The sequence below is a fragment of the Molossus molossus genome, unplaced genomic scaffold (genome assembly GCF_014108415.1).
Source record: "Molossus molossus isolate mMolMol1 unplaced genomic scaffold, mMolMol1.p scaffold_m16_p_15, whole genome shotgun sequence".
Lineage (NCBI taxonomy): Eukaryota > Metazoa > Chordata > Mammalia > Chiroptera > Molossidae > Molossus > Molossus molossus.
In genome coordinates this window covers 52077081-52096006 of record NW_023425350.1, presented here as the reverse complement: position 1 = coordinate 52096006, position 18926 = coordinate 52077081, and the positions used below count along the sequence as shown (strand labels likewise).

The 18926-nt window shown below is 47.2% G+C and overlaps 1 protein-coding gene across 1 annotated transcript; it reads left to right on the top strand.

Moving 5' to 3' along the window:
- The first annotated feature begins 1094 nt into the window (after positions 1-1094).
- On the top strand, positions 1095-8971 carry CLEC4F (C-type lectin domain family 4 member F). The gene is made up of 7 exons (XM_036263075.1): positions 1095-1288; positions 2085-2195; positions 2414-2509; positions 3664-4782; positions 6807-6958; positions 7909-8027; positions 8662-8971. The coding sequence occupies exons 1-7, from the start codon at positions 1213-1215 to the stop codon at positions 8810-8812; spliced, it is 1824 nt and encodes a 607-aa protein (XP_036118968.1). The 5' UTR covers positions 1095-1212; the 3' UTR covers positions 8813-8971.
- Positions 8972-18926: the final 9955 nt, after the last annotated feature.

The following is an 18926-nucleotide window of genomic DNA, read 5'->3' as shown; positions in this document are numbered from 1 at the left end:
GGTGGGTCCTATTTGGTGTTTTCTGATATCACTTCTGACACCAGTCGTGCGGTGTTTTCCGACACCAGCTAAGTCTCTGACACCAGCTGTGTGTACTACAATGCAATTTAATTTTGACACTAACTCTGGGAGTTAGTACAGACCCCACAAGTTAAGGGCTTGGTCCTATAAGACCAGCCTGACCTCAGATGCCAACTGCATTTGGGGTCTCTAAGAAACCCACACTTCTGCGTGGCTGACTGAAAATCTGGGGGCTCCCATGACCCTCTCAGGTTCAATAATTCACTAGAATAACTCAGAACTCAGGAAAACACTATAGTTACTATTACAGTTTATGATAAAGGGTACAGACAAACAGACAAAGAGGTAGGGAGGGTGTGGTCGGGCAGGGTCCAGAGCACGAACGCCGCTGTCCCCGCGGAACCGGGGAACAGTACCCTCGTGGCACATGCATGTGCTCACCAACCAGGAAACCCCTTGAAGGCGCCGCGAATCTCTCTCGCTGTTGGTGAGCTTCTATAACTCCAGGCCCCCTCTCCCACCTGGAGGTTGGGGGTTGGGGTGGGATTGGAAAGCTGTGAGTTTGGTCTGTCTAGGGGTCCACTCTGAGTTACCTCATTAGCATAAACGTAAGTGTGGTTGAAAGGGGCTTGTTATGAATAACAAAAAACACTCCTATTACTAAGGAGATTTCAGAGGTTTTAGGAGCTCTGTTCCACGAACTGGAACAGAGACCAATATATTTTTTATTCTACCACAGACCCTTACCTGAGTGGCGAGGTCCTGAGTGGGCAGTGAGACCCCGAGAGGGTCTGGGACTAGGATTAAGTCAGCTGCTAGTCACAAGGGTTTTTTCTGCAAAGCCGAGAAGGAACCGCTGACCTCCTCCTAAATTGCTGGTGAAAGTGTTTGTGATCTGGGGGCAGAGGCAGTGTTTGGAGCTCTGCCGGGGTGCAGATGTTGGGGTGATGGGTCTGAGGCGGGCAAGGGTGGTGCTGACAGGAAGAGGAAGAGGATAGGGCCGGGAAGACTGGTGCGGCGCTGGGGGAGGGGCCTGACGGGGGTGCTTCTGCAGGGCCAGGGAGGAGCAGGGCTTCGGTGTGGTCAGGACCTCCTCAGGGGCATAAGAGCCAGGTTACTGCAGCTTCCCTTCCACCACTGTGGTCCCCAGCACGAGTCTTCGGGGACTAAGGCAGGGAGCAGCCCTGGAAGATGAAGGCAGCAGAGATGAGTGGTGACCAGGTCCACTTCTGCACAGACAACCAGACTGTCTCCCTGCACCCTCAAGGTAAGAAAACGGGGCACGGCCCATCCCCAGTCAGGGACTGGCCTGCCTGTCCCCAGCCCCCCACCGTTTTTCTCAGCCCCACCTTGGCAGGCCAGAGCTCACTGGGCTCATCGCTGCCTCAGCCTCCAGAGCAAACAGGCAAGGGCAGAAGGTGGGTCGGGTGAGGACGGAGAGTCTGAGACACCTCGAGTCTGTATGGAATCTCCCCAGACCCTCGAGGATGGCAACCCGGCAAGAGGAAGGGTGAACTTTGAATTCAGAGAGACCTAGTTTTGAATCAGGGGCTCACCCCAGATTCCCAGGCACAGCCCTTCTTAGGACACCCACAAGGAGCCTCTGACCTCAGCTGAGGAAGTCTCCAGGATGGACCCAGGTCAATCTGTGGAGGAGGCAGCAGCCCCAAAGGCCTGCGAGTCTTGCTCTGGTCAGGATTCGGGAGCAAGACTGGTCAGGGTTCCTGCTCTGGCCCGCCCTCCCTCCCTCCCTCCCTCCCTCCCTCCCTCCCTCCCTCCCTCGCTTCCTCCCTGCCTCCCTCCCTCCCTCCCTTCCTCAAACCACACTTCTGTTGCCCTCCTCTTCGGGCCAGGCTCTGTGCCCTGCACACCTTCTCCAGCCTTTGTGTTGCTGCCATTCCCCGCAGTGAGCCCTGGTGAACTAGTCAAAGGGCTTCATTGCCTTCTCCGTGCTAAGTGTGGCAGGAATTCTCATCCCCACCGGACAGGCCAGGAGACTGAGCCCAAGGGGTTGGCTCTGCCCAGCTCGGACTCTCCTCCTGGACACTGACATCTCCCCACAGGCCTGGACTCCTCGGCTCCAGCAGCCCCTAAGTCACCAAGGCTGATTCAGGCCACCCTGATATTCATGGTCGTGGTCACCGTCATCTCTCTCACGGCCCTCTTTGTTGTGGGTAAGCTCCCGGGTCATCTGAATCCCACCGGCTCTCTCCCTTTCCTGCATAATAGCACCGACCAAGGGGCACCCCAAAAGCAGAGGCCCATGAGAGAAACTCTGAGGGGTACTTGGTGCCACCTCTCTCCTTCCAGAACCCTGACTCAGGGATGGGACAGCCTGTTCCCCAGGCTCAATGCTGAGGGGTTGTGCTGACCCAAGAATGGGGTGTCTCAGTTCTACAGAACTTAAGACCTGCGCTGGAGGCCTACGGCTACTCCCAGGAGCTCGCGGGAGACAACACTACTGGGCAGGGGCCTGCGGAACGTGACGGTGAGCAGCCACAGTGGGGCAGGTGGCTGGGAGGAAGCTGGGGTATTTCAGGCCAGACCCTAGGATGAGCTTCTCCCCTAACACTCCCATGTCCTTTATTAGTGTCGCTATCCTCACAGAAAGGCATGATTTTTTTTTTTTTAATTTAGAAAACAGCTTTATTGAGATATCACTGACACATAATAAAGTACACATATTTAAAGCATACACTCTAAGAACTTTTGGCATAGAAATATACCCGTGAAACCACCACCACAATCAAGATAATGAGCATGGTCATCATCCTCCCCCAAAGTTCCCTTGTGCCCTTGGCCATACTGCCCTCACCCTCCCTGCGTCCTCAAGCAACCACGGTCTTCTGGCTATAGTATCGTCACTTGGCCAGTTCTAGAGTTTTCTATAAAAGGGATCATATAGTGTGTACTTTTTGGGGTCCTTTATTAGTCATATGATTTGCAAATATTTTTCTCTCAGCCCATGGCTTGTCTTTTAATTCTCTTCACAAGATTTGAATTTTGGTAAAGTCTAATTTATCAAATTTTTCTTTTATGGGTCATGCTTTTGGTCTCATATCGGAGAAATCTTTGCCTATGCCAAAGGTCACAAAGACATTCTTGATGTTTTCCTCTGGAAATCTTATAGTTTTAGGTTTTACATTTAGGTCAATGATTAATTTTGAGTTAAATTTTGTATATGAGATTCATTTTTTTTATATGGATATTCAATTGTTTGAGCACCATTTGCTGAAAAGATTGTCCTTTCTCCATGAATTGCCTTTGTATCTTCATTGAAATCAATTGTTCATATATGTGTGAGTCTATTTCTGGATTCTCTATTCTATTCCATGGATCTATTTGTCTATCAGCATGACTCTTGATGTAGCTAGTTTACAGTAGGCAAGTATCTTAATCCCTCTGCCCCTCAGTTCATGTGGGGTAGGCCTTTATTTATTTCATTTTTGGGCCCACATTCTCAGGTGGCCCATCCCAAGGTCTCTGTGACTGCAGTGAGTAGCAGGCTGCTTGAGGAGCACTCAGGGTTGTGTCGCAGACATTCCCCTTGGAAATTTTAAGAACACTCTGGTTGGCTCCTATAATTAATGTTTCCCTGTGTAAGGGACCTCTTCGGCTGCCTTTTCCATCTCTTCCCTCCAGATCCCTACCACTTTGTCTGGGTGGCAGAGTTACAAGAGACCCTCCAGATGTTTAAAGACCATGTGGAGAACTCCAGCACCTGGAGCATGGAGGTGCAGACACTGATGTGCAGAGTGGACAATGTCAGTTCTCAGATCCAGGTGCTCGGGGGTCATCTGAAAGATGCCAGTGCTGACATCCAGATCGTAAAAGGCGTTGTAAATGATGCCAATGCCTTGCGCCTCCAGACCCAGATGTTAAAAAGTTCCTTGGAGGGGGCCAGTGCTGAGATCCAGAGACAAAAAGGAGATCTGGAAAAGGCAAATGCTTTAAATTCCCAGACCCAGAGTTTCTTAAAAACCAGTTTAGAAAACACCAGCATTGAGCTCCAAATATTGAGCAGAGGCTTAGAAAATACTAACGCGGAAATTCAGGTGTTGAAGGCAGGGTTGGAAATGGCAAATGCCCAGGCCCAGTTGGCAAACAGCAGTTTACAGAACGTTAATGCGCAGATTCTTGTTTTAAGAGGCAATCTGGATAGTGTCAGTGACTTAAGGGCTCAGAATCAGGTTTTAAGTAATAGTTTGCAAGAAACCAATGCTGAGATTCAGAAGCTAAAGGGAAGCCTGCAAAATGCAAATGATTTAAACTCCCAGACCCAGACCCTTATAAAAGACCGTTTAGACAACACCAGTGTTGAGATCCAGTTATTAAGAGGTCATCTGAAAAGGGCTGGTGATGAGATTAACTTGTTAAAAAGAGATTTGGAAACGACCACTGCCCAGACCCAAAGAGCGAACACTCGCCTGGAGCAGGCCAGTGCTCAGATCCAAGGATTAAAAACAGAGCTAGAGAACACCAATGTCTTACATGCCAACATCCAGATGATAAACGATCAGTTGAAAAATGCCAGCAAAGAGATACAGATCCTAAAACAAGGACTGAAGGATGCCGTGGCCTTAAAATCCAAGACCCAGATGCTGGAGAGCAATCTGCAGAAGGCCGGTGCTGAGGTCCAGAGGTTGAAAGGGGATTTAGAGAGCACTAAGACACTGACCTCAAACATCCAGGAGAAGCAGAATAGCCTGGAGACCCTCCGTGCAGCCTTTGCTTCGCAGGAGCAGCTACAGAAGTCCCAAAGTAAGTGCGAGGGAGGGGTTGGCCTGGGGAAGGTACAGTCTCTTGGGAGGGTGGAGTCTCCTGTCCCTTTGGCTTTGGCTTGCTTCACCAGGCACCCCTCTGGGCAGGAGTGTAGGTGCTGGGAAGGGGTCAAATCCAACCAAACAGGCTCGATGTGCCCAGGCAGTGGTGGAGGTGGCGTAGGCAGCAGAATCCCTGCTCTCCAGTTGCTTATCATCTGGTCAGACTGATACTTGGGAAACAAACCGGGTATGGTGACAGTGTGTAAAGACGGTGGGTGCTAGTGGGGCCAGACAGTCTTATTTCTGACTTCCTGCTGTCACAATGGGGCAATGGAGTGAAGGTGGGGTGGGGGTTGCGTGAGATAAAATGCTTCATGAGAAGAAGGCTGAGGGTGGAGGCAGGAAGTCAACCTCCAGGTGGCCAGGAGGGAAAGGTATTTTTGAAGGAGACTGGGGAAGGTATTCTTAGAGGCAGGAGAGGATTAGTTAGGGAGGCCAAGGAAGGACAACATTTCAAGAAGGGGCGCGGCTAGTCCTGGCAAGTGCCTTGGAGAAGCCAGGTAAAGTAACGAATAAACATCCACCGAGCCTGGCGAATTAGGAAGTCAATGGGATGAAGTTTCAGTGGAGAGTTGATGTGGCCTGGAGGCCAGACCACGGCCAGCAGGGTGTGCATGAAAGAGAAGCTGCACAAGTCATTCAAGGAGCTTGGCTGAAGAGAAGAGAGATGAGGTCAAGGCGACGGGGATGACAGGGTAGATAAAGGGATTAAAACATATAAATATCATTGATATTTACATTACAAAACCTACATATTAATTATAGGCAATGTGGTAAATATTCAAAGAGAGAAAGATGAGAAAATAACCAGTTGCATTTCCATGAAATGTTTCTATTTTTCATATGAGCCCATTACTGACATTTTGGTGAACTTCCTTGAGAGGGCTTTTCTAGATTAGGATAGGCTTGATCTGATGGGAGAAAAAGGAACCTTCCAGGCTTCCCCTTGCTCACGGGACACATTCCAAACTCCTTCGCAAAGGACATACTAGTGTTGGTGAACCTGTCCACGTTGGTCTCCTGTCCCTCACCAAATGCTCGTCATGCCATGCTGTTTCACACCTTCACGTTTTTGCGTCTAGTCACTCTTTCCCCTGCCTGGAATGCACCCCTTGGCCCTGACCACCTGGCAAACTGTTCCTCAGACTTTTAAGACTCAGCTCAAGTGAGCTCTCACATTGGATGTCGTCCCTGAGCCCCAAGTACAGCCCAGGTGAAATAGACCATACTCTCGTTCCTGCCTCTACTGGAATATGCACATGGCTTTCAATTGATGCATCTCCAATACCTATCGCACTTACTGGACTGCATGAATCATGTCTTATTAATCTTTGTATAATAGTCTCTAGTTCATAGAAGTTAAGAAATGTTGAACAAAGGAATAACCAGATGAATAAGAGGGTCTGTGTGGCACCATTTCAAACAGCTGTGGTGTAGTTGATGTTAAGGAGCATAGTGTCATGGCTGGGAGGGACAAAAGAGCTGAGAGATTCGAGGTTTGAGCTAATTGAAACTGTGAGGTCAGGCAGACCAGGTGACGACAAGGTTCCAGGTATGGTCCTGGGTGTGGGTGGCTGAAGTGGATGGAGAGGAAGTCAATAAAATGAATGACGCCATGGAGAAGCTATGAAATCTCCCCACAGGGAGATGACAGGAATTGAGATGCAGAGGACTGTCAGGTGATAGCGATGAGTTGGGAAACAGGGTAGTAGAGCCAGAAGCAAGAGTCTGCAAAGCTGACTGAGGATGATAGAGCCAGGAGTTCTGGGCTGCAGCGTGCTGGTATATTGGGTAGTAGGCTGGAGGTGCAGCCTCCCGGGCCTTGCCCCTGAGGCACTGGGCAACAAGTATTGCACGGGTTTGTGACTCTCAGTGGTCAGTCCCTGGAGAGGTCAGGAAGGCCAGCTCTTGGGCATGTACAGCTAGCCCCTTATTCTCTCTCCTCCCTGACCTTTGCCCCAGATGAACTTCTCCGGCTGATCCTGCAAGGCTGGAAGGCCTACGGCGGGAACCTGTATTACTTTTCTCATGTCAAGAAGTCTTGGCATGAGGCTGAGCAGTTCTGTGTGTCCCAGGGAGCCCACCTGGCCTCGGTGACCTCTGCAGAGGAGCAGGTCAGAGCTTTGGGCTTGGGGTGGTGCTGAAGGGGTGGGTGTGGGATAAGGGATTTTTTGCTTTGGCTTTGCCCCTCTCAGAGCAGGTATGGCAGAAACTTTCATGTCACCTCATTAGTCAGGGAGCAAATATTTATTGAGTTCTAGTGAGCATCTTGCACTGGAGGTAGAAACATTGACAGCAAACCCCAGTGTCCTCAGTGAATGAGGGTGACACACAGAGAACCACAGATGTCAGCAGTGAGGAAAGGCAAAGGGAAGTGACACCAGGTGACTGCCCTGAGAGTGTTGGAAACATACTTCCTTCCCCATCCCCTCATTTAGCCCCTCAGCTTCCTCTCAGGTTGTCAATCTTGATTTTAACATCAGTTAATCCCATGGCTCTGGGGAGCTCATGAGCAGGAGACCCAGGCCTCTTGGCAAGGCCAGATACACACATGGAAGTTTGAGGACCACCAAAGGCATTAGAGTCTCTGGGTGTCCCATCTGCCAAAGGTACTTATCAGACTTTACTAGGGTTACTGACAAAGGACCATAGTAGGTTTGGCCCAATTCAATTGACAGAACTGCCCATCCTTGTGGTTCTCCTGACTGTTCTTGTATATCTGTCCAAGGGCATGCTATTTTGTAAAACAAAACTTCTTCATAAACTGTGGCCAGGTCTCCCCCCCTCCTCTGTTGCCAGGTCTCTTGGTTTTTTTGTTTGTTTTGTAGCCAGGTCTCTGTCTCAGTAAAGCCACACCCCACATCAAGTCAACATGGGAGAAGCTGAACTTCCTTTGAGGGGACCTGGCTGCTGCCCTAGGTCCTGGACAAACCATGGGAGGCACGGTCAAAGAAGTGGGCTGCATGCCCCGGGTCCAGGAGGGGATGACCTGGACATCTCCTCTACATGGCTGGGAGAGCCAGATCCTCACTCAGGGTCAAACAGCACGGTCTTTTCTTTACAGTCGTATCTGGCAGAATTCACAAGCACCTCCGACCACTGGATTGGCCTCAATGACAGGGACAGAGAGAACTCTTGGAAGTGGACAGATGGGACACCATTCAATTCTGCTGGCAGCAATGTGTGAGTCCAGCCACTGTCTGGTGTTGTCCCTGGCACTGTCTTGGGCAGGCCTGGTTAGAGACTGTCTGGCCTCTGTGCGTATGCCTGCCCAGTGAGTGTGTGTTGTGTGTGTGATATGTGCATGATGTGTGCATGATTGTGTATAATGCATGTGTAATGTGTTTGTGCATGTGTGATATGTATGATGTGTATGGTGTGTGTGTGTACACATGGAAATATCTGTGATCTTTGCCTGGACCCTTTCACATGACATAACCTAGGGCTGGCAGGCAGCCCATGAGAAGATCTCCCTGTTTTTTGTTGTTGTTGTTGTTGTTTGTTTGTTTGTTTGTTTTTGCCTGTCTATGCCCTACATAGGCCTGGTCCCAAGAGGTCCTGCCCCCATCACCAGGCATCTGAATTCTGGGGTGTGAATGTGAATAAGCTTCAGACATCTTTTCTGTCCCTCGATCTTCAGTGACTAAGGTCAACCTCAGCAAAGCTACCTTCATGGCAACTCTGGCCCCAGCTTTGTTCTCATCCAGGGGCCACCAGGGAATTAGGGACCCATGTCACTTCAGCTCCTTATACCACAGGGGAGTGCGGGGGGAAGGACCCTTCTTTCATCTAGCAGAACAAAGCCTTCTTCCTCCAGGTTTTGGTATGATAATCAGCCGGACAACTGGAGGCACAGAGACGGGCAGGACGAAGATTGCGTTCATATGCAGCGGAAGTGGAACGACAACAACTGTAATATCCGCTATCTGTGGGTTTGCAAGAAGCCCGTGAGTCAGGATGTGGCCTGAAGTCGGCCAGAGGTGAGAGGTCCCAGCCACCGCCAGCTCTGGACCCTTTCTACCATGTCTTGTGAGCCTCTGAACCCAACTTGTTCTCTGGGATCTTCCATTTAGCCTTTTGTGTTTCCTGCCCTGTCCTTTTATTTAACCCTTCAAACATGTTTGCCCTATGGGATCAAGAGTTTCTCAAGGCAAGAGCCTTCCTGTGCTCCTGTATCCCCTCGGCAAGCAGCCCAGGCCTGTCAGACAGAGGGTCTTCAATAAACACTTGGGTGAACAAAAGCTTTGTGCTTGTGTCTGCGGCAGCCGCCACATGCTCTTCTCCCCGAACTGACTCTTTTCCCTCAGTATCTCTTTTGTCCTGAAACAAGTGGATCCTTGTTTCAGACTTCATAGCTAGGGAACGTTTAGTTAGTTTGTTGAAAAAACAGCAGAGGTTTAACACAAACGACAGGGACACTATAGAGGGCTCAAGCTACCAGGAAGTCATAACCGTCCCGGGTATTCCCTGCATTTCCTTTGTTGCAAATGGGTTGGAGCAGGCTTTGTCCAGGCCTTTCAACCACTCCAGAAACTTAGTTCTCTCTTGTGGCTGGTCTCGTCTGTCTTCAGACTGTTAATTCTCAGAGCCATTCGCCCTGCCAGGGGCTCAGCTTCTGCCAGCTCAGTTTAGAACAAGAATTTCTAGAGCAATTCTTTGCCCTGTCTTGTGGCATCCTCTCTCATGCATGCACCAGGGACCTGAGGATTTCTGGAACTCTTTCACTGCATAGTTCCCCCTACTGCTCCCCAAATTCAAGCAGTCTCTGCCTCCCCAAACTCCCATCTGCCTCTCTCTAGCTTAGTGAGACTGTCATGACCATGTGGGGCCCTCTTCCCTGCACTGTGGTCTGAAAAGATCTTCCGGAAGCAACCCAGGGGGGTCACGGGCTCATCTGGCCTGCTTTCCTATCCAGGAACTCCAATCGTAGTTTTATCTATTGTCCAATGTCTGAAAACAAGTTTTTTTCAGGTATTTTTTCCAATTTTCTAGTTGCTTATAGCAAAAGGGCTGGTCCAGTTACTTCATTATGATCAGAAATGTAAATCTCTTCTATCTTTTATGATATCTTTGGTTGAACGAGACTTTAATCTGTGTGTATCCATATTTTCTTTTTGGCTTTTCCTTTGGCCTTTTCTTTCATGGCTTCATAGCTTTTTATTAATCTTAGAAACTCCTCCTCTATCCTAGGATTGAAATAACATTTTGCTATTTTTCTTCTAGTACTTTTAAAGAGTATATATTTTCTTTATTGATTTGAGAGAGAGAGAGAGAGGAGAGAGAGAGAAACATCAATAAGAGAGAACATTGATTGGCCACCTCCTGCATGCCCCCCCTTGTGGATCGAGCCCACAACCTGGACATGTGCCCTGACCGGGAATCGAACTGGTGACCTCTTGGTGCATGGGTCGACACGCAACCAGTGAGCCACACCAGTCGGGCTCTTCTAGAACTTTTATATAGATCTATTTTTTACATTTACATTACTAAGCTATCTGGAATTTTCTCAAATATCATTAAACCATAACATACTCTTTTTATTCACTTGAAAAGCCAGCTTTTTCAAATACTAAATTCACAAGTTTAAATGCAATTAAATTAATTCTTGATTGCATTTTAATGAGTTCCTTTTTTCTTTATGGAAAACACATTGTTTTAATTATTGTAGTTTTAGAATATGTTTGGTTATCCAGTAGGGCAAGTCTCCCTTTAACACTTTCAAGAAGTTTTAGATATTTGTGGGACAAGCAGTGGTGGGTTCTACTGAAGGGCATTAAGAGGCTAGCTGAATTTTTCATCAGAGCACCCCTGCCTTTCTGAGCCTAGTTCCTCCAAGTGAGAGAGGATAATAAGAAGCTAGGGAGAGTCCTTGACAAGTGGAATAAGGGAAACTGAGACAATATCATGAAACAAGGCCAAACAATCTGAGCAATTTACAGCCAGCTAATGAATCACAAGATTTTGTCTTCCCTAACCAAGGACACTAGGAGCAAATGGTTTACATATTCCAGACCTTCCTGGGACAGAATGGCCTCGATCCTGGTCCCTGTTCAATGACGTTCTTGATACTGTTCTTTAAAAATTAAATTAACCAGAAAATAACCCCTGACTCCTTTATATGCACATTTTTTTTCTTAAATCCTCACCCAAGGATATTTTTCCATTTATCTTCAGATAGAGTAGGATGGACAGAGAGAGGAAAAAAATATCAATGTGAGAGACACACATCCATAGCCACCGCCCGCAAGACCCTGACCAGGGCTGGGGACCAAACTGCTGTGCAGACCTCTCTGGATATAAACCGCCCTTCTGCAGTGTGGGCAATGGGTGTTGCTGGTTTCAGAAGGTGGAGGAGCGGATGAGTAAGCCAGTTCTGTTTTCAGTCTGCCCTGCACCCCTGCCTTTAGAGGTAACGAGTGCTTCTGAGTTCTGAGTTTACCTGGTTGTCCTGATTTTTATTCACTACTGTGGTAGAGTTCCATTTTCTCAGTTCTCTGAGTCAGCCACCACTCACCCACCCACTGCCAGCTTCTAAATTTTGTTGAAATGTCTTGCCTACCACTGATTCTTCTCCCATTCTCTTTGTCATCATGCATTTTCTTTGTTTTTATTCTTTTACTATCATTATAGTAGATTTTTAGAGAAAACAGACACGAATGTGTACATTAAATCTACCTCTTTTAACTGGAAACATTATATTCTCTAATAAGATATTATGATATTAAGGATATAATATTTATTGTGTACTAACTATCTTATTGAACACATACATAAGGATTCTGATTAGTACTTACATTTTTTTTTTCTAGTTAATTGCATGGGGTATTCTGGATAAAATTATTTGCAAATAATGATAACTGAGATTTATACCTTATTTCTTATTCTTTAGTTATTGGATTGGTAAAACCTCTAGAACAGGGGTGGGGGACCTTTTTTCTACCAAGGGCCATTATTAACTTAAAAATTAGCCTGTTATATTCAGTCAAGCTAATTTGGTGAGTTGTGTGATGCTAGCTGGTATTTATTTCATGGGCCTTATGCGGCCCATGGGCCAGGTGTTCCCCATCCTCTCTCTAGAACAACGTTGACTAGTACCAGTGATAGCTGGCGTGCTCGTCTTGTTCCTGACATTAACGTGACTATTTCCAGTTTTTTACTATGTCACTTATTGATTTCTGATAATTACCTTTCATAAAGTGAAGGAAATTTTCTTCAATTCCAAATCACAAGAGATTATTTTCTGAATAGGACTGGGTCCCAATTTTCAAGTAGGTTTTCAGCATCCATCAAAATATTAATAAAAATCATTATCAATTTATCTGTTAGGACAATCAATTACATTAATAATTTCCTAATGATCAAGTATTTGCATTTCTTGAATAGAAACCTATTTGGTCCTGGTAGTCTTTTAATATATTGCTGGATTTGGTTTTCTAATAGTTTATTCAATGATATTTTGCATCTATAGCAATAAAGATATATAGAAATGGGTTTATTGTTTTCTTTGTATGTACTTTTTTTTTTTTTTTTTAAATAACATGTCCTACTTTTTTGGGAATTTACTGTGATTTTCTTGTGGTCTAGTGTAAGCTCACTTTTTATAAATGTTCCATAGGCATATTTATTAGATTAGACTTGTAATGGTTATTATTCAGATATTCTATAGCTTCATCTGTAATTTGTCTGCTCAACCTATCAATTTCTCTAAGAGGATTTTTAAAAACTCTTGCATGTTTAACATTTATTTATGTGTATTATTTTGTCACACTCTTGTATTCCTAAAGCTTTTGATTTGTGTATTTCAGAGTTCCTTTGTTTTATGTCTAAGGATTCATAACCACTAAATCTACTTAAAATGTTTTGCTTTTTATCACTATTCACTCAATCAAGGAATATTCACTGTGCCTCTACTATTACCAAGCGCTCCTCCAGGCTTCCGGGACTCAGCGGTGAACCAAGCTGATAAAAGTCCCAGCCTCACGAAGCAGGTGTTCCGGCAGGAAGCAGGGTAGTTAGGACATCGCCTCTTCTCATAGCCACAGAAAGGGGTCCCGTGGAGCTTCCAGCCGGAGGGAGGTGACACCGCGGGAGCAGGCAGCTCCGCCTCATCACTCAAATAAACACGACAACTTCTCTCCTGCTCTCTACAGGCTCAGTTCGCATGCCCACACTGGCCCTTTCTCGCTTCCGGGGGAGGTTCTGAGAGCTGCGGTTTCTCCAAAGGCAGCCAGAGAGGCAGGAGAGTTCAGTTGTCTGCAAACGGAGCTGTTCACTCTGAGGAGACAGCGTGCAGTCCTCAGTTGTCCTGGGGGAAGTGGTCAGCTTGTCACCCTGGAGGGCCTGCCCCACCCTGTCCCTCCTGATGACCATGGATTGTGTTGGTGGCAGTAGCAGGCTGTGACAGACAATTGTCACCACATGGGGTACACTGTTGGTGCCTCGATGCCCACAGCCTTTTCTCTCAGAGCCAGGGTTTCCGGTCTTTCTGAATGGAGGACCCACCCTGCTAGAGGCTGGGGTCCACACACGGTGATTTAGAGGACAGCCCGGCGCTGGCATGGGGAGAAGAAAGCAGAGATGTCTTTATTGTCATGAAATGACTTCCTAGGCCTGGTTTTCCAGGAACAGGAAATGTTTCTCAGTCAGAAGAGTGAACATATTCTGGGAGGAGATGTCACAGCATCTCGAGGATGATGCAAGCTACTAGTTGAGAGGAAAATGTGCCCACGCTCAGAGTCAGCAGCTCAGAGTATCCTCGGCTAACACGTGCTTCCCATACACTGTACCCAGCTGTGTGCCTGGGCTCTGGCTCAGTCCCCAGCACCCCTGCACCTCGCCTACCAGAAAGACCTTCTCCTTTTGTATTGTTCTCACTTGTAAGTGGCTCTACCTCTATCAGCTGCTGGCAATTCCTGCAGCCCAAGGCCAACCGACTCCAGGCACCCCCACTGTCAACGAAAGCCCCAGGCCCCAGGGAAAATCACAGAAGAGTAAGGAGGTCTGACTTGTTCTTGGGAAGGTTGGTTTAGGATAGAAAAGGGACCTGTCATCTGGGTCTCAAGGAGTCCTCTTCCTACAGGACAAGGGCCCATGGGGCGGGCTATTCACAACACAGATGTGCCTCTTAGCTCTCCCATCCTCCCCAAAGTGTCTGCACCCCACTTCTTCTTTTTCTTTTCTTTTTTATCCTTACCCAAGGACATTTTTTTCATTTTTGTTCAGATAGAGTGGGAGGGAAGAGAGAGAAAGAGAAACGTTGACATGAAAGGGACACATCGAGTGGCTGCCTCCTGCATGACCCCAACCAGGGTACATGCCCTTGACTGGAACTGAACCCGCAACTCACTGGTCCACGGGCTGAAGCTCTAACCACTGAGAAAACCGGCCAGGGCCTCCACTTCTTCTTGACTTTCCCCTAAGCCCTGCTTTTGTTGTCATCTTACCCTTCTTATGTAGGACAAGCATTTCTCATCCCCAGCTTTACTGGTCCCAGGACTGGGATTCCAGGCCCTTTTCAAGGTGGCCCCAATGAGCCTTTCTTAATATCTCTGCTACCAGGTCATGGGCACTGAGCCCTGTACCCCAGTGTCCTCTCAACCAGCTCCGATTGCAGCTTTTGCACTGGTACTCAGAACATCCCTCTTCTTGGTCCCTTCGGACCTGTCTATACAATAGCTGAGTTTTTAGATGTTCTGTTTGGTTCATAAATCATCTCTGCTACGGTAGCCATCACTTACAGTGCAGTGGGAGTTACATGAGGCAGGAGAGATTGGTGGTTATAGACCCCGGCTCTGTGGCCAGACTGTCTGGGTCCAATCCGGGATTTGCCCCTTTCTAGCTGGGAAAACCAGTTACCTGACTTTTGTGTCTCAGTTGTTCTTCTGTGAAAAAATTAGAGTCCCTCCCTCTCGAGGCTGTTGTGTGGCTTAAGAAAGTTCTTGCACACAAGTCTAGAACGGTGTGCGACACAGGGACCCTCTGTACAGCGTTAGCTGTTGCTGTTATGCCAAAGGCCTAAGTGACTCCTCACTACTCTGAGGAAGGTTCTGTTACAATGGCCACGTTACAGAGGGCAAGATGAGGCCTACAGTTGGAATGACTTGCCCAAAAGTCCTATGAACCCCTGTGCTACAGAAGCTCTTCCCTCTGACCCACCACTAACTCTGGGGCCCTATTTAAGTCTCAGCTCTGCTGCGAGACCCCACAACCTGCGGGGCTCTAAGCTTCCACCTCTTCGTGAGGCTGCCAGACATCTTTCTGCATCTTGTCAGAGCCTGAAGCTACGGGCTGCTGCTGAAGCATGGCAGCAAACTAAGGGCCTTGGGCTGAGGGTCCCTGTGAGGAAATGACCTTTCACCAGCTTCCTGAGACAAAGCCTGTGGGCCTGTTCCTCTTCTCTACTCTTGGCAAAGAAGCACTTCTTACCCACTGGTAACCTTGCCAGTGATATGGCCAAGATTAACCCCAGCTCATTCCCAGTGCGGGTGGAGGTGGAGGCCTCCAGGGAGTGGATGTGGGGCCTGAGAAGCAGAGCCCGGAGAGAGAGGCAGGTCTGTGTGCCCATGGATCAGGCCTGGAAGCGTGGGGGCTGGGCCCAGGGAGGCAGGGAGGGAGGCCACTCAGACCTTAAGGACAAAGAACTATAGTGGAGGCAGCAAACCTGAGTTCTAGGCTTGGCTCTGCCGCTGACCAGCAGCGCGACGCTAGTCACTCAACTTCTCAGGCATCAGTTTTCTCATCTGTACAATGGGAGTTAAGTCTAATTCCCAGGACTATAGTGAGATCAAATAGTACATACTATGTAACAATACATAATAATAATACAAATTTAGGCGACTACGAATAGTAGTAGCCAGGTTGACTTGGATAGGAATTCTGGGCAATGCAGAAATGTCTCTTTACAGTTTTTATCCCTTTTTGAAGTGTCGTTCTTTACCTTCTCTTACTAAAGTTGCTTTTTAGCAGCTCTTTTGTGTCTTGACTGAGCTAAGGAGATTAAGGGAGTTGAGTCTGAGCCTCAACGTGGTTGGTGTGATGGGGACCTGCTGAGCACACCCCGGATGGCAGATGTAGGAGGGGCCACTCCTCCCAGGGGAGCCTCAGGGTAATTAACAGGCAAAGATTAATGAGGTGAACCTGCTGGGGCATGAGATAGAGCAAGGAGCACTTTCTCTGTGTCTCAGGGTGGAAAATAATACGAATTGGCTTTCTCAAACCCCCATCCTTGCTCCCTTACTCCAGGATGCCTTTATGCATTGCTTCATTTTCCAGCGCCTCTTTACCCAGGCTTTTGGATGCCAATTAAGGTGATTCCATTAGAAACAGTGTGTGAGATCGCTAGTGTGAAAGTGAGGCAGAGCACACCTTCCTGTCCTGTTGTCTATTTCCTGCGGACAAGCCCGGGGGTGGGGATTTTCTCTGCAGCGGTATTCCAGGGCCTTTCCAGCACTGGGGGGTGAGTGACAGCTATGAGAGCCCTGGCTACTTGCTCCCTGGTCTGCAGGTTTGGTGGTGAGTTCTTGAACTCAGAGCTCCCCCTGTTCCCGTCCTTCCAATGCTTGCGTAAGCACCTAAAGTCCAGAACTAAATTCTTTGGCATCTACCTAGTGTATATAGAAGAGTTCCTGATCCTGCTCTGAACCTTGACTAGGGTGAATGGACTGGGACTTTGTTGCTGTGAGGTTTGACCCCTGCTGGGCACCAGCTCTATTTTTAGAAATGACACCCAGGAGCAATGATGGAGGAACATGCTTTGGAAAGACTCTGTCTCTAAGTGACCATGAGGGGCAGAGAGGCATTGCTGACCGATGCCTTTCACAGTGTTAGAGGAAGGAGAAATAACCTGTTTTGTTCATTAGACCATTGCATTATTGGGTGATGGCCAGGTATCGGCATGAAGTCCCTATCAGGTGTAATAACTTAGCTCAGACTGCTCTCCCTCAGAACAGATGGTTCAGCGGAGCAATCGAATAGCCAAGAGGCCAACAAGCTCTAGTTGGAGTTGATGGAGGGGAGCAAGTATGAAAGAAAAGCATCTGAGGTCCTCACACTGGGTTCCTGATGCACACCAGCTAGTCCACTCAAGGCTTTGGCAATAAAACAGAATAATGTCAATAACATGTCCATTTTGATCCTCAAGGAAAGTTAAGTAAGTGAGCAAACTATCTCCACTTTCAACTTCATTTCCGCACATTTGGCTCCTGTTGCCTTCTATCTGCCTCCCAGCAGGCAACACCAAAATGAACTTGGAACAAACAAAAATATATTTTAAAAATATATAAAATATATTTTCCTTCTTCAAAAATATCTATTTTTTAATTATAGAGGTGACCCATGCTTATTATGAAAAATGCAAGGAAAGAAGATGGGATGCGCAGGTCATACCTCCCCATTCCCAGGCCCACTGATCAGGGGAGCCCCGGGTCCCCTTGCCCTTCCCTTGGAAGCAGTGCCATGGTGGGAGCTGAGGAGGAGATGGGGTCAAGGAGGTAGCTGATATGGCTAGGAAATAGGTTATATATGAGAACTGAGCAGTTAAGAAAATATACTGAGGATAACTATTGGAGAGGAGAGTTACAAATAAGGAAAGGGAGAAACTAGGGAGAAACCTGAGGTGTTAGATTGGAATTGGAGGTATTAGTATAAACTCATGCTTTTATTTTTTTTTAACTTATCTTTATTGTTGAATGTATTACAGATGTCCCCTACTTTTACCCCCATTGACCTCCTCCTCCCCACTCCCACCCCTCTCTTGTCTTCCCTACACGATTATCTGTGTCCATTGGTTATGTGTATATGCATATAAGTTCTTTGGTTTATCTCTTCCTGCCCCCCCTTCCCTTTGTGGTTCCTCAGTCTAACAACCAATTTGTACTTCTTAATTCCTTCACCTTTTTCACCTATCCCCCAAACCCTCTTCCATCTGGCAACCAATAAAAAGTTCTTTGTATCTATGAGTTTGTTTCTGTTCTGCTTGTCCATTTGGTTTATAGATTCAATTGTTGATAGATATGTATTTATTGTCATTTTATTGTTCATATTTTTTTTTTTTTTATCCTCACCCAAGGACATTTTTCCATTTTTTGTTCAGATAGAGCGGGAGGGAGAGAGAGGAAGAGAGAGAGAGAGAAACATCGATGTGAAGGGACACATCGAGTGGCTGCCACCCGCACGACCAACCAGGGCCGGGGACAAACTGCAACCGAGGTACGTGCCCTTAGCGGGAACCGAACCTGGGTCTCTCTGTACCGCAGGCCGATGCTCCAACCACTGAGCCAAACCGGCCAGGGCTATTGTTCATATTTTTTATCTTCTTCTTCAAGAAGACCCTTCAACATTTCATAGAATACTGGTTTGGTGGTGATGAACTCCTTTAGCTTTTTCTTGTTTGGGAATCTCCTGATATGTCCATTGACTATAAATGATAGCTTTGCAGGATAGTGTAATCTTGGTTGTAGGTCCTTAATTTTCATCACTTTAAATATTTTTTGCCACTGCCTGGCCGGTGTGGCTCACTGATTGAGCTTTGACCCGTGCACCAAGAGGTTGCCGGTTCAATTCCCAGTCAGGGCACACGCCCAGGTTGTGGGCCCAATACCCAGAGGGGGGCATGCAGGAGGTGGCAAATCGATGTTCTCTCTCATCGATGTTTCTATCTCTCTCTCTTTTTAAAACCAATAAAGAAAAATTATTTAAAAATACAGTCGTCTCTCGTTTATTGTGGTTAATTCATTCCGGACTCTAGCGGTTGCACTTGGCATTGAAGGATTCCTGGGGTGCTCGAATACATAGGCCTACAGTCCATACGTACAGTAATTTTAATTGTAATTGTAATACAGGGGTGTATAATTGACTCAGACAACCGAGCACACGCTGTATCATTTTCACTGTCTCCATCAACTTTTTAATGAATGTATTTGAAAAAATTGCAATAAAGCGAAGCCACAAAAGTTGAAGCGCGAAGTGGCGAGTGACAACTGTAAATAAATAAATAACTATTTTTTGCCACTCCCTTCTGGCCTGCCAAGTTTCTTTTCAGAAATTGGCTGACAGTCTTATGGGAGCTTCCTTGTAGGTAACCAA

Excerpts from the sequence above, each read along its gene's own strand:
- CLEC4F (XM_036263075.1), top strand. The coding sequence starts at position 1,213 with ATGAAGGCAGCAGAGATGAGTGGTGACCAGGTCCACTTCTGCACAGAC. Across the intron at positions 4,783-6,806 it reads GCAGCTACAGAAGTCCCAAA|ATGAACTTCTCCGGCTGATC; the intron begins GTAAGTGCGAGG and ends CCTTTGCCCCAG. Across the intron at positions 6,959-7,908 it reads TGACCTCTGCAGAGGAGCAG|TCGTATCTGGCAGAATTCAC; the intron begins GTCAGAGCTTTG and ends TTTTCTTTACAG.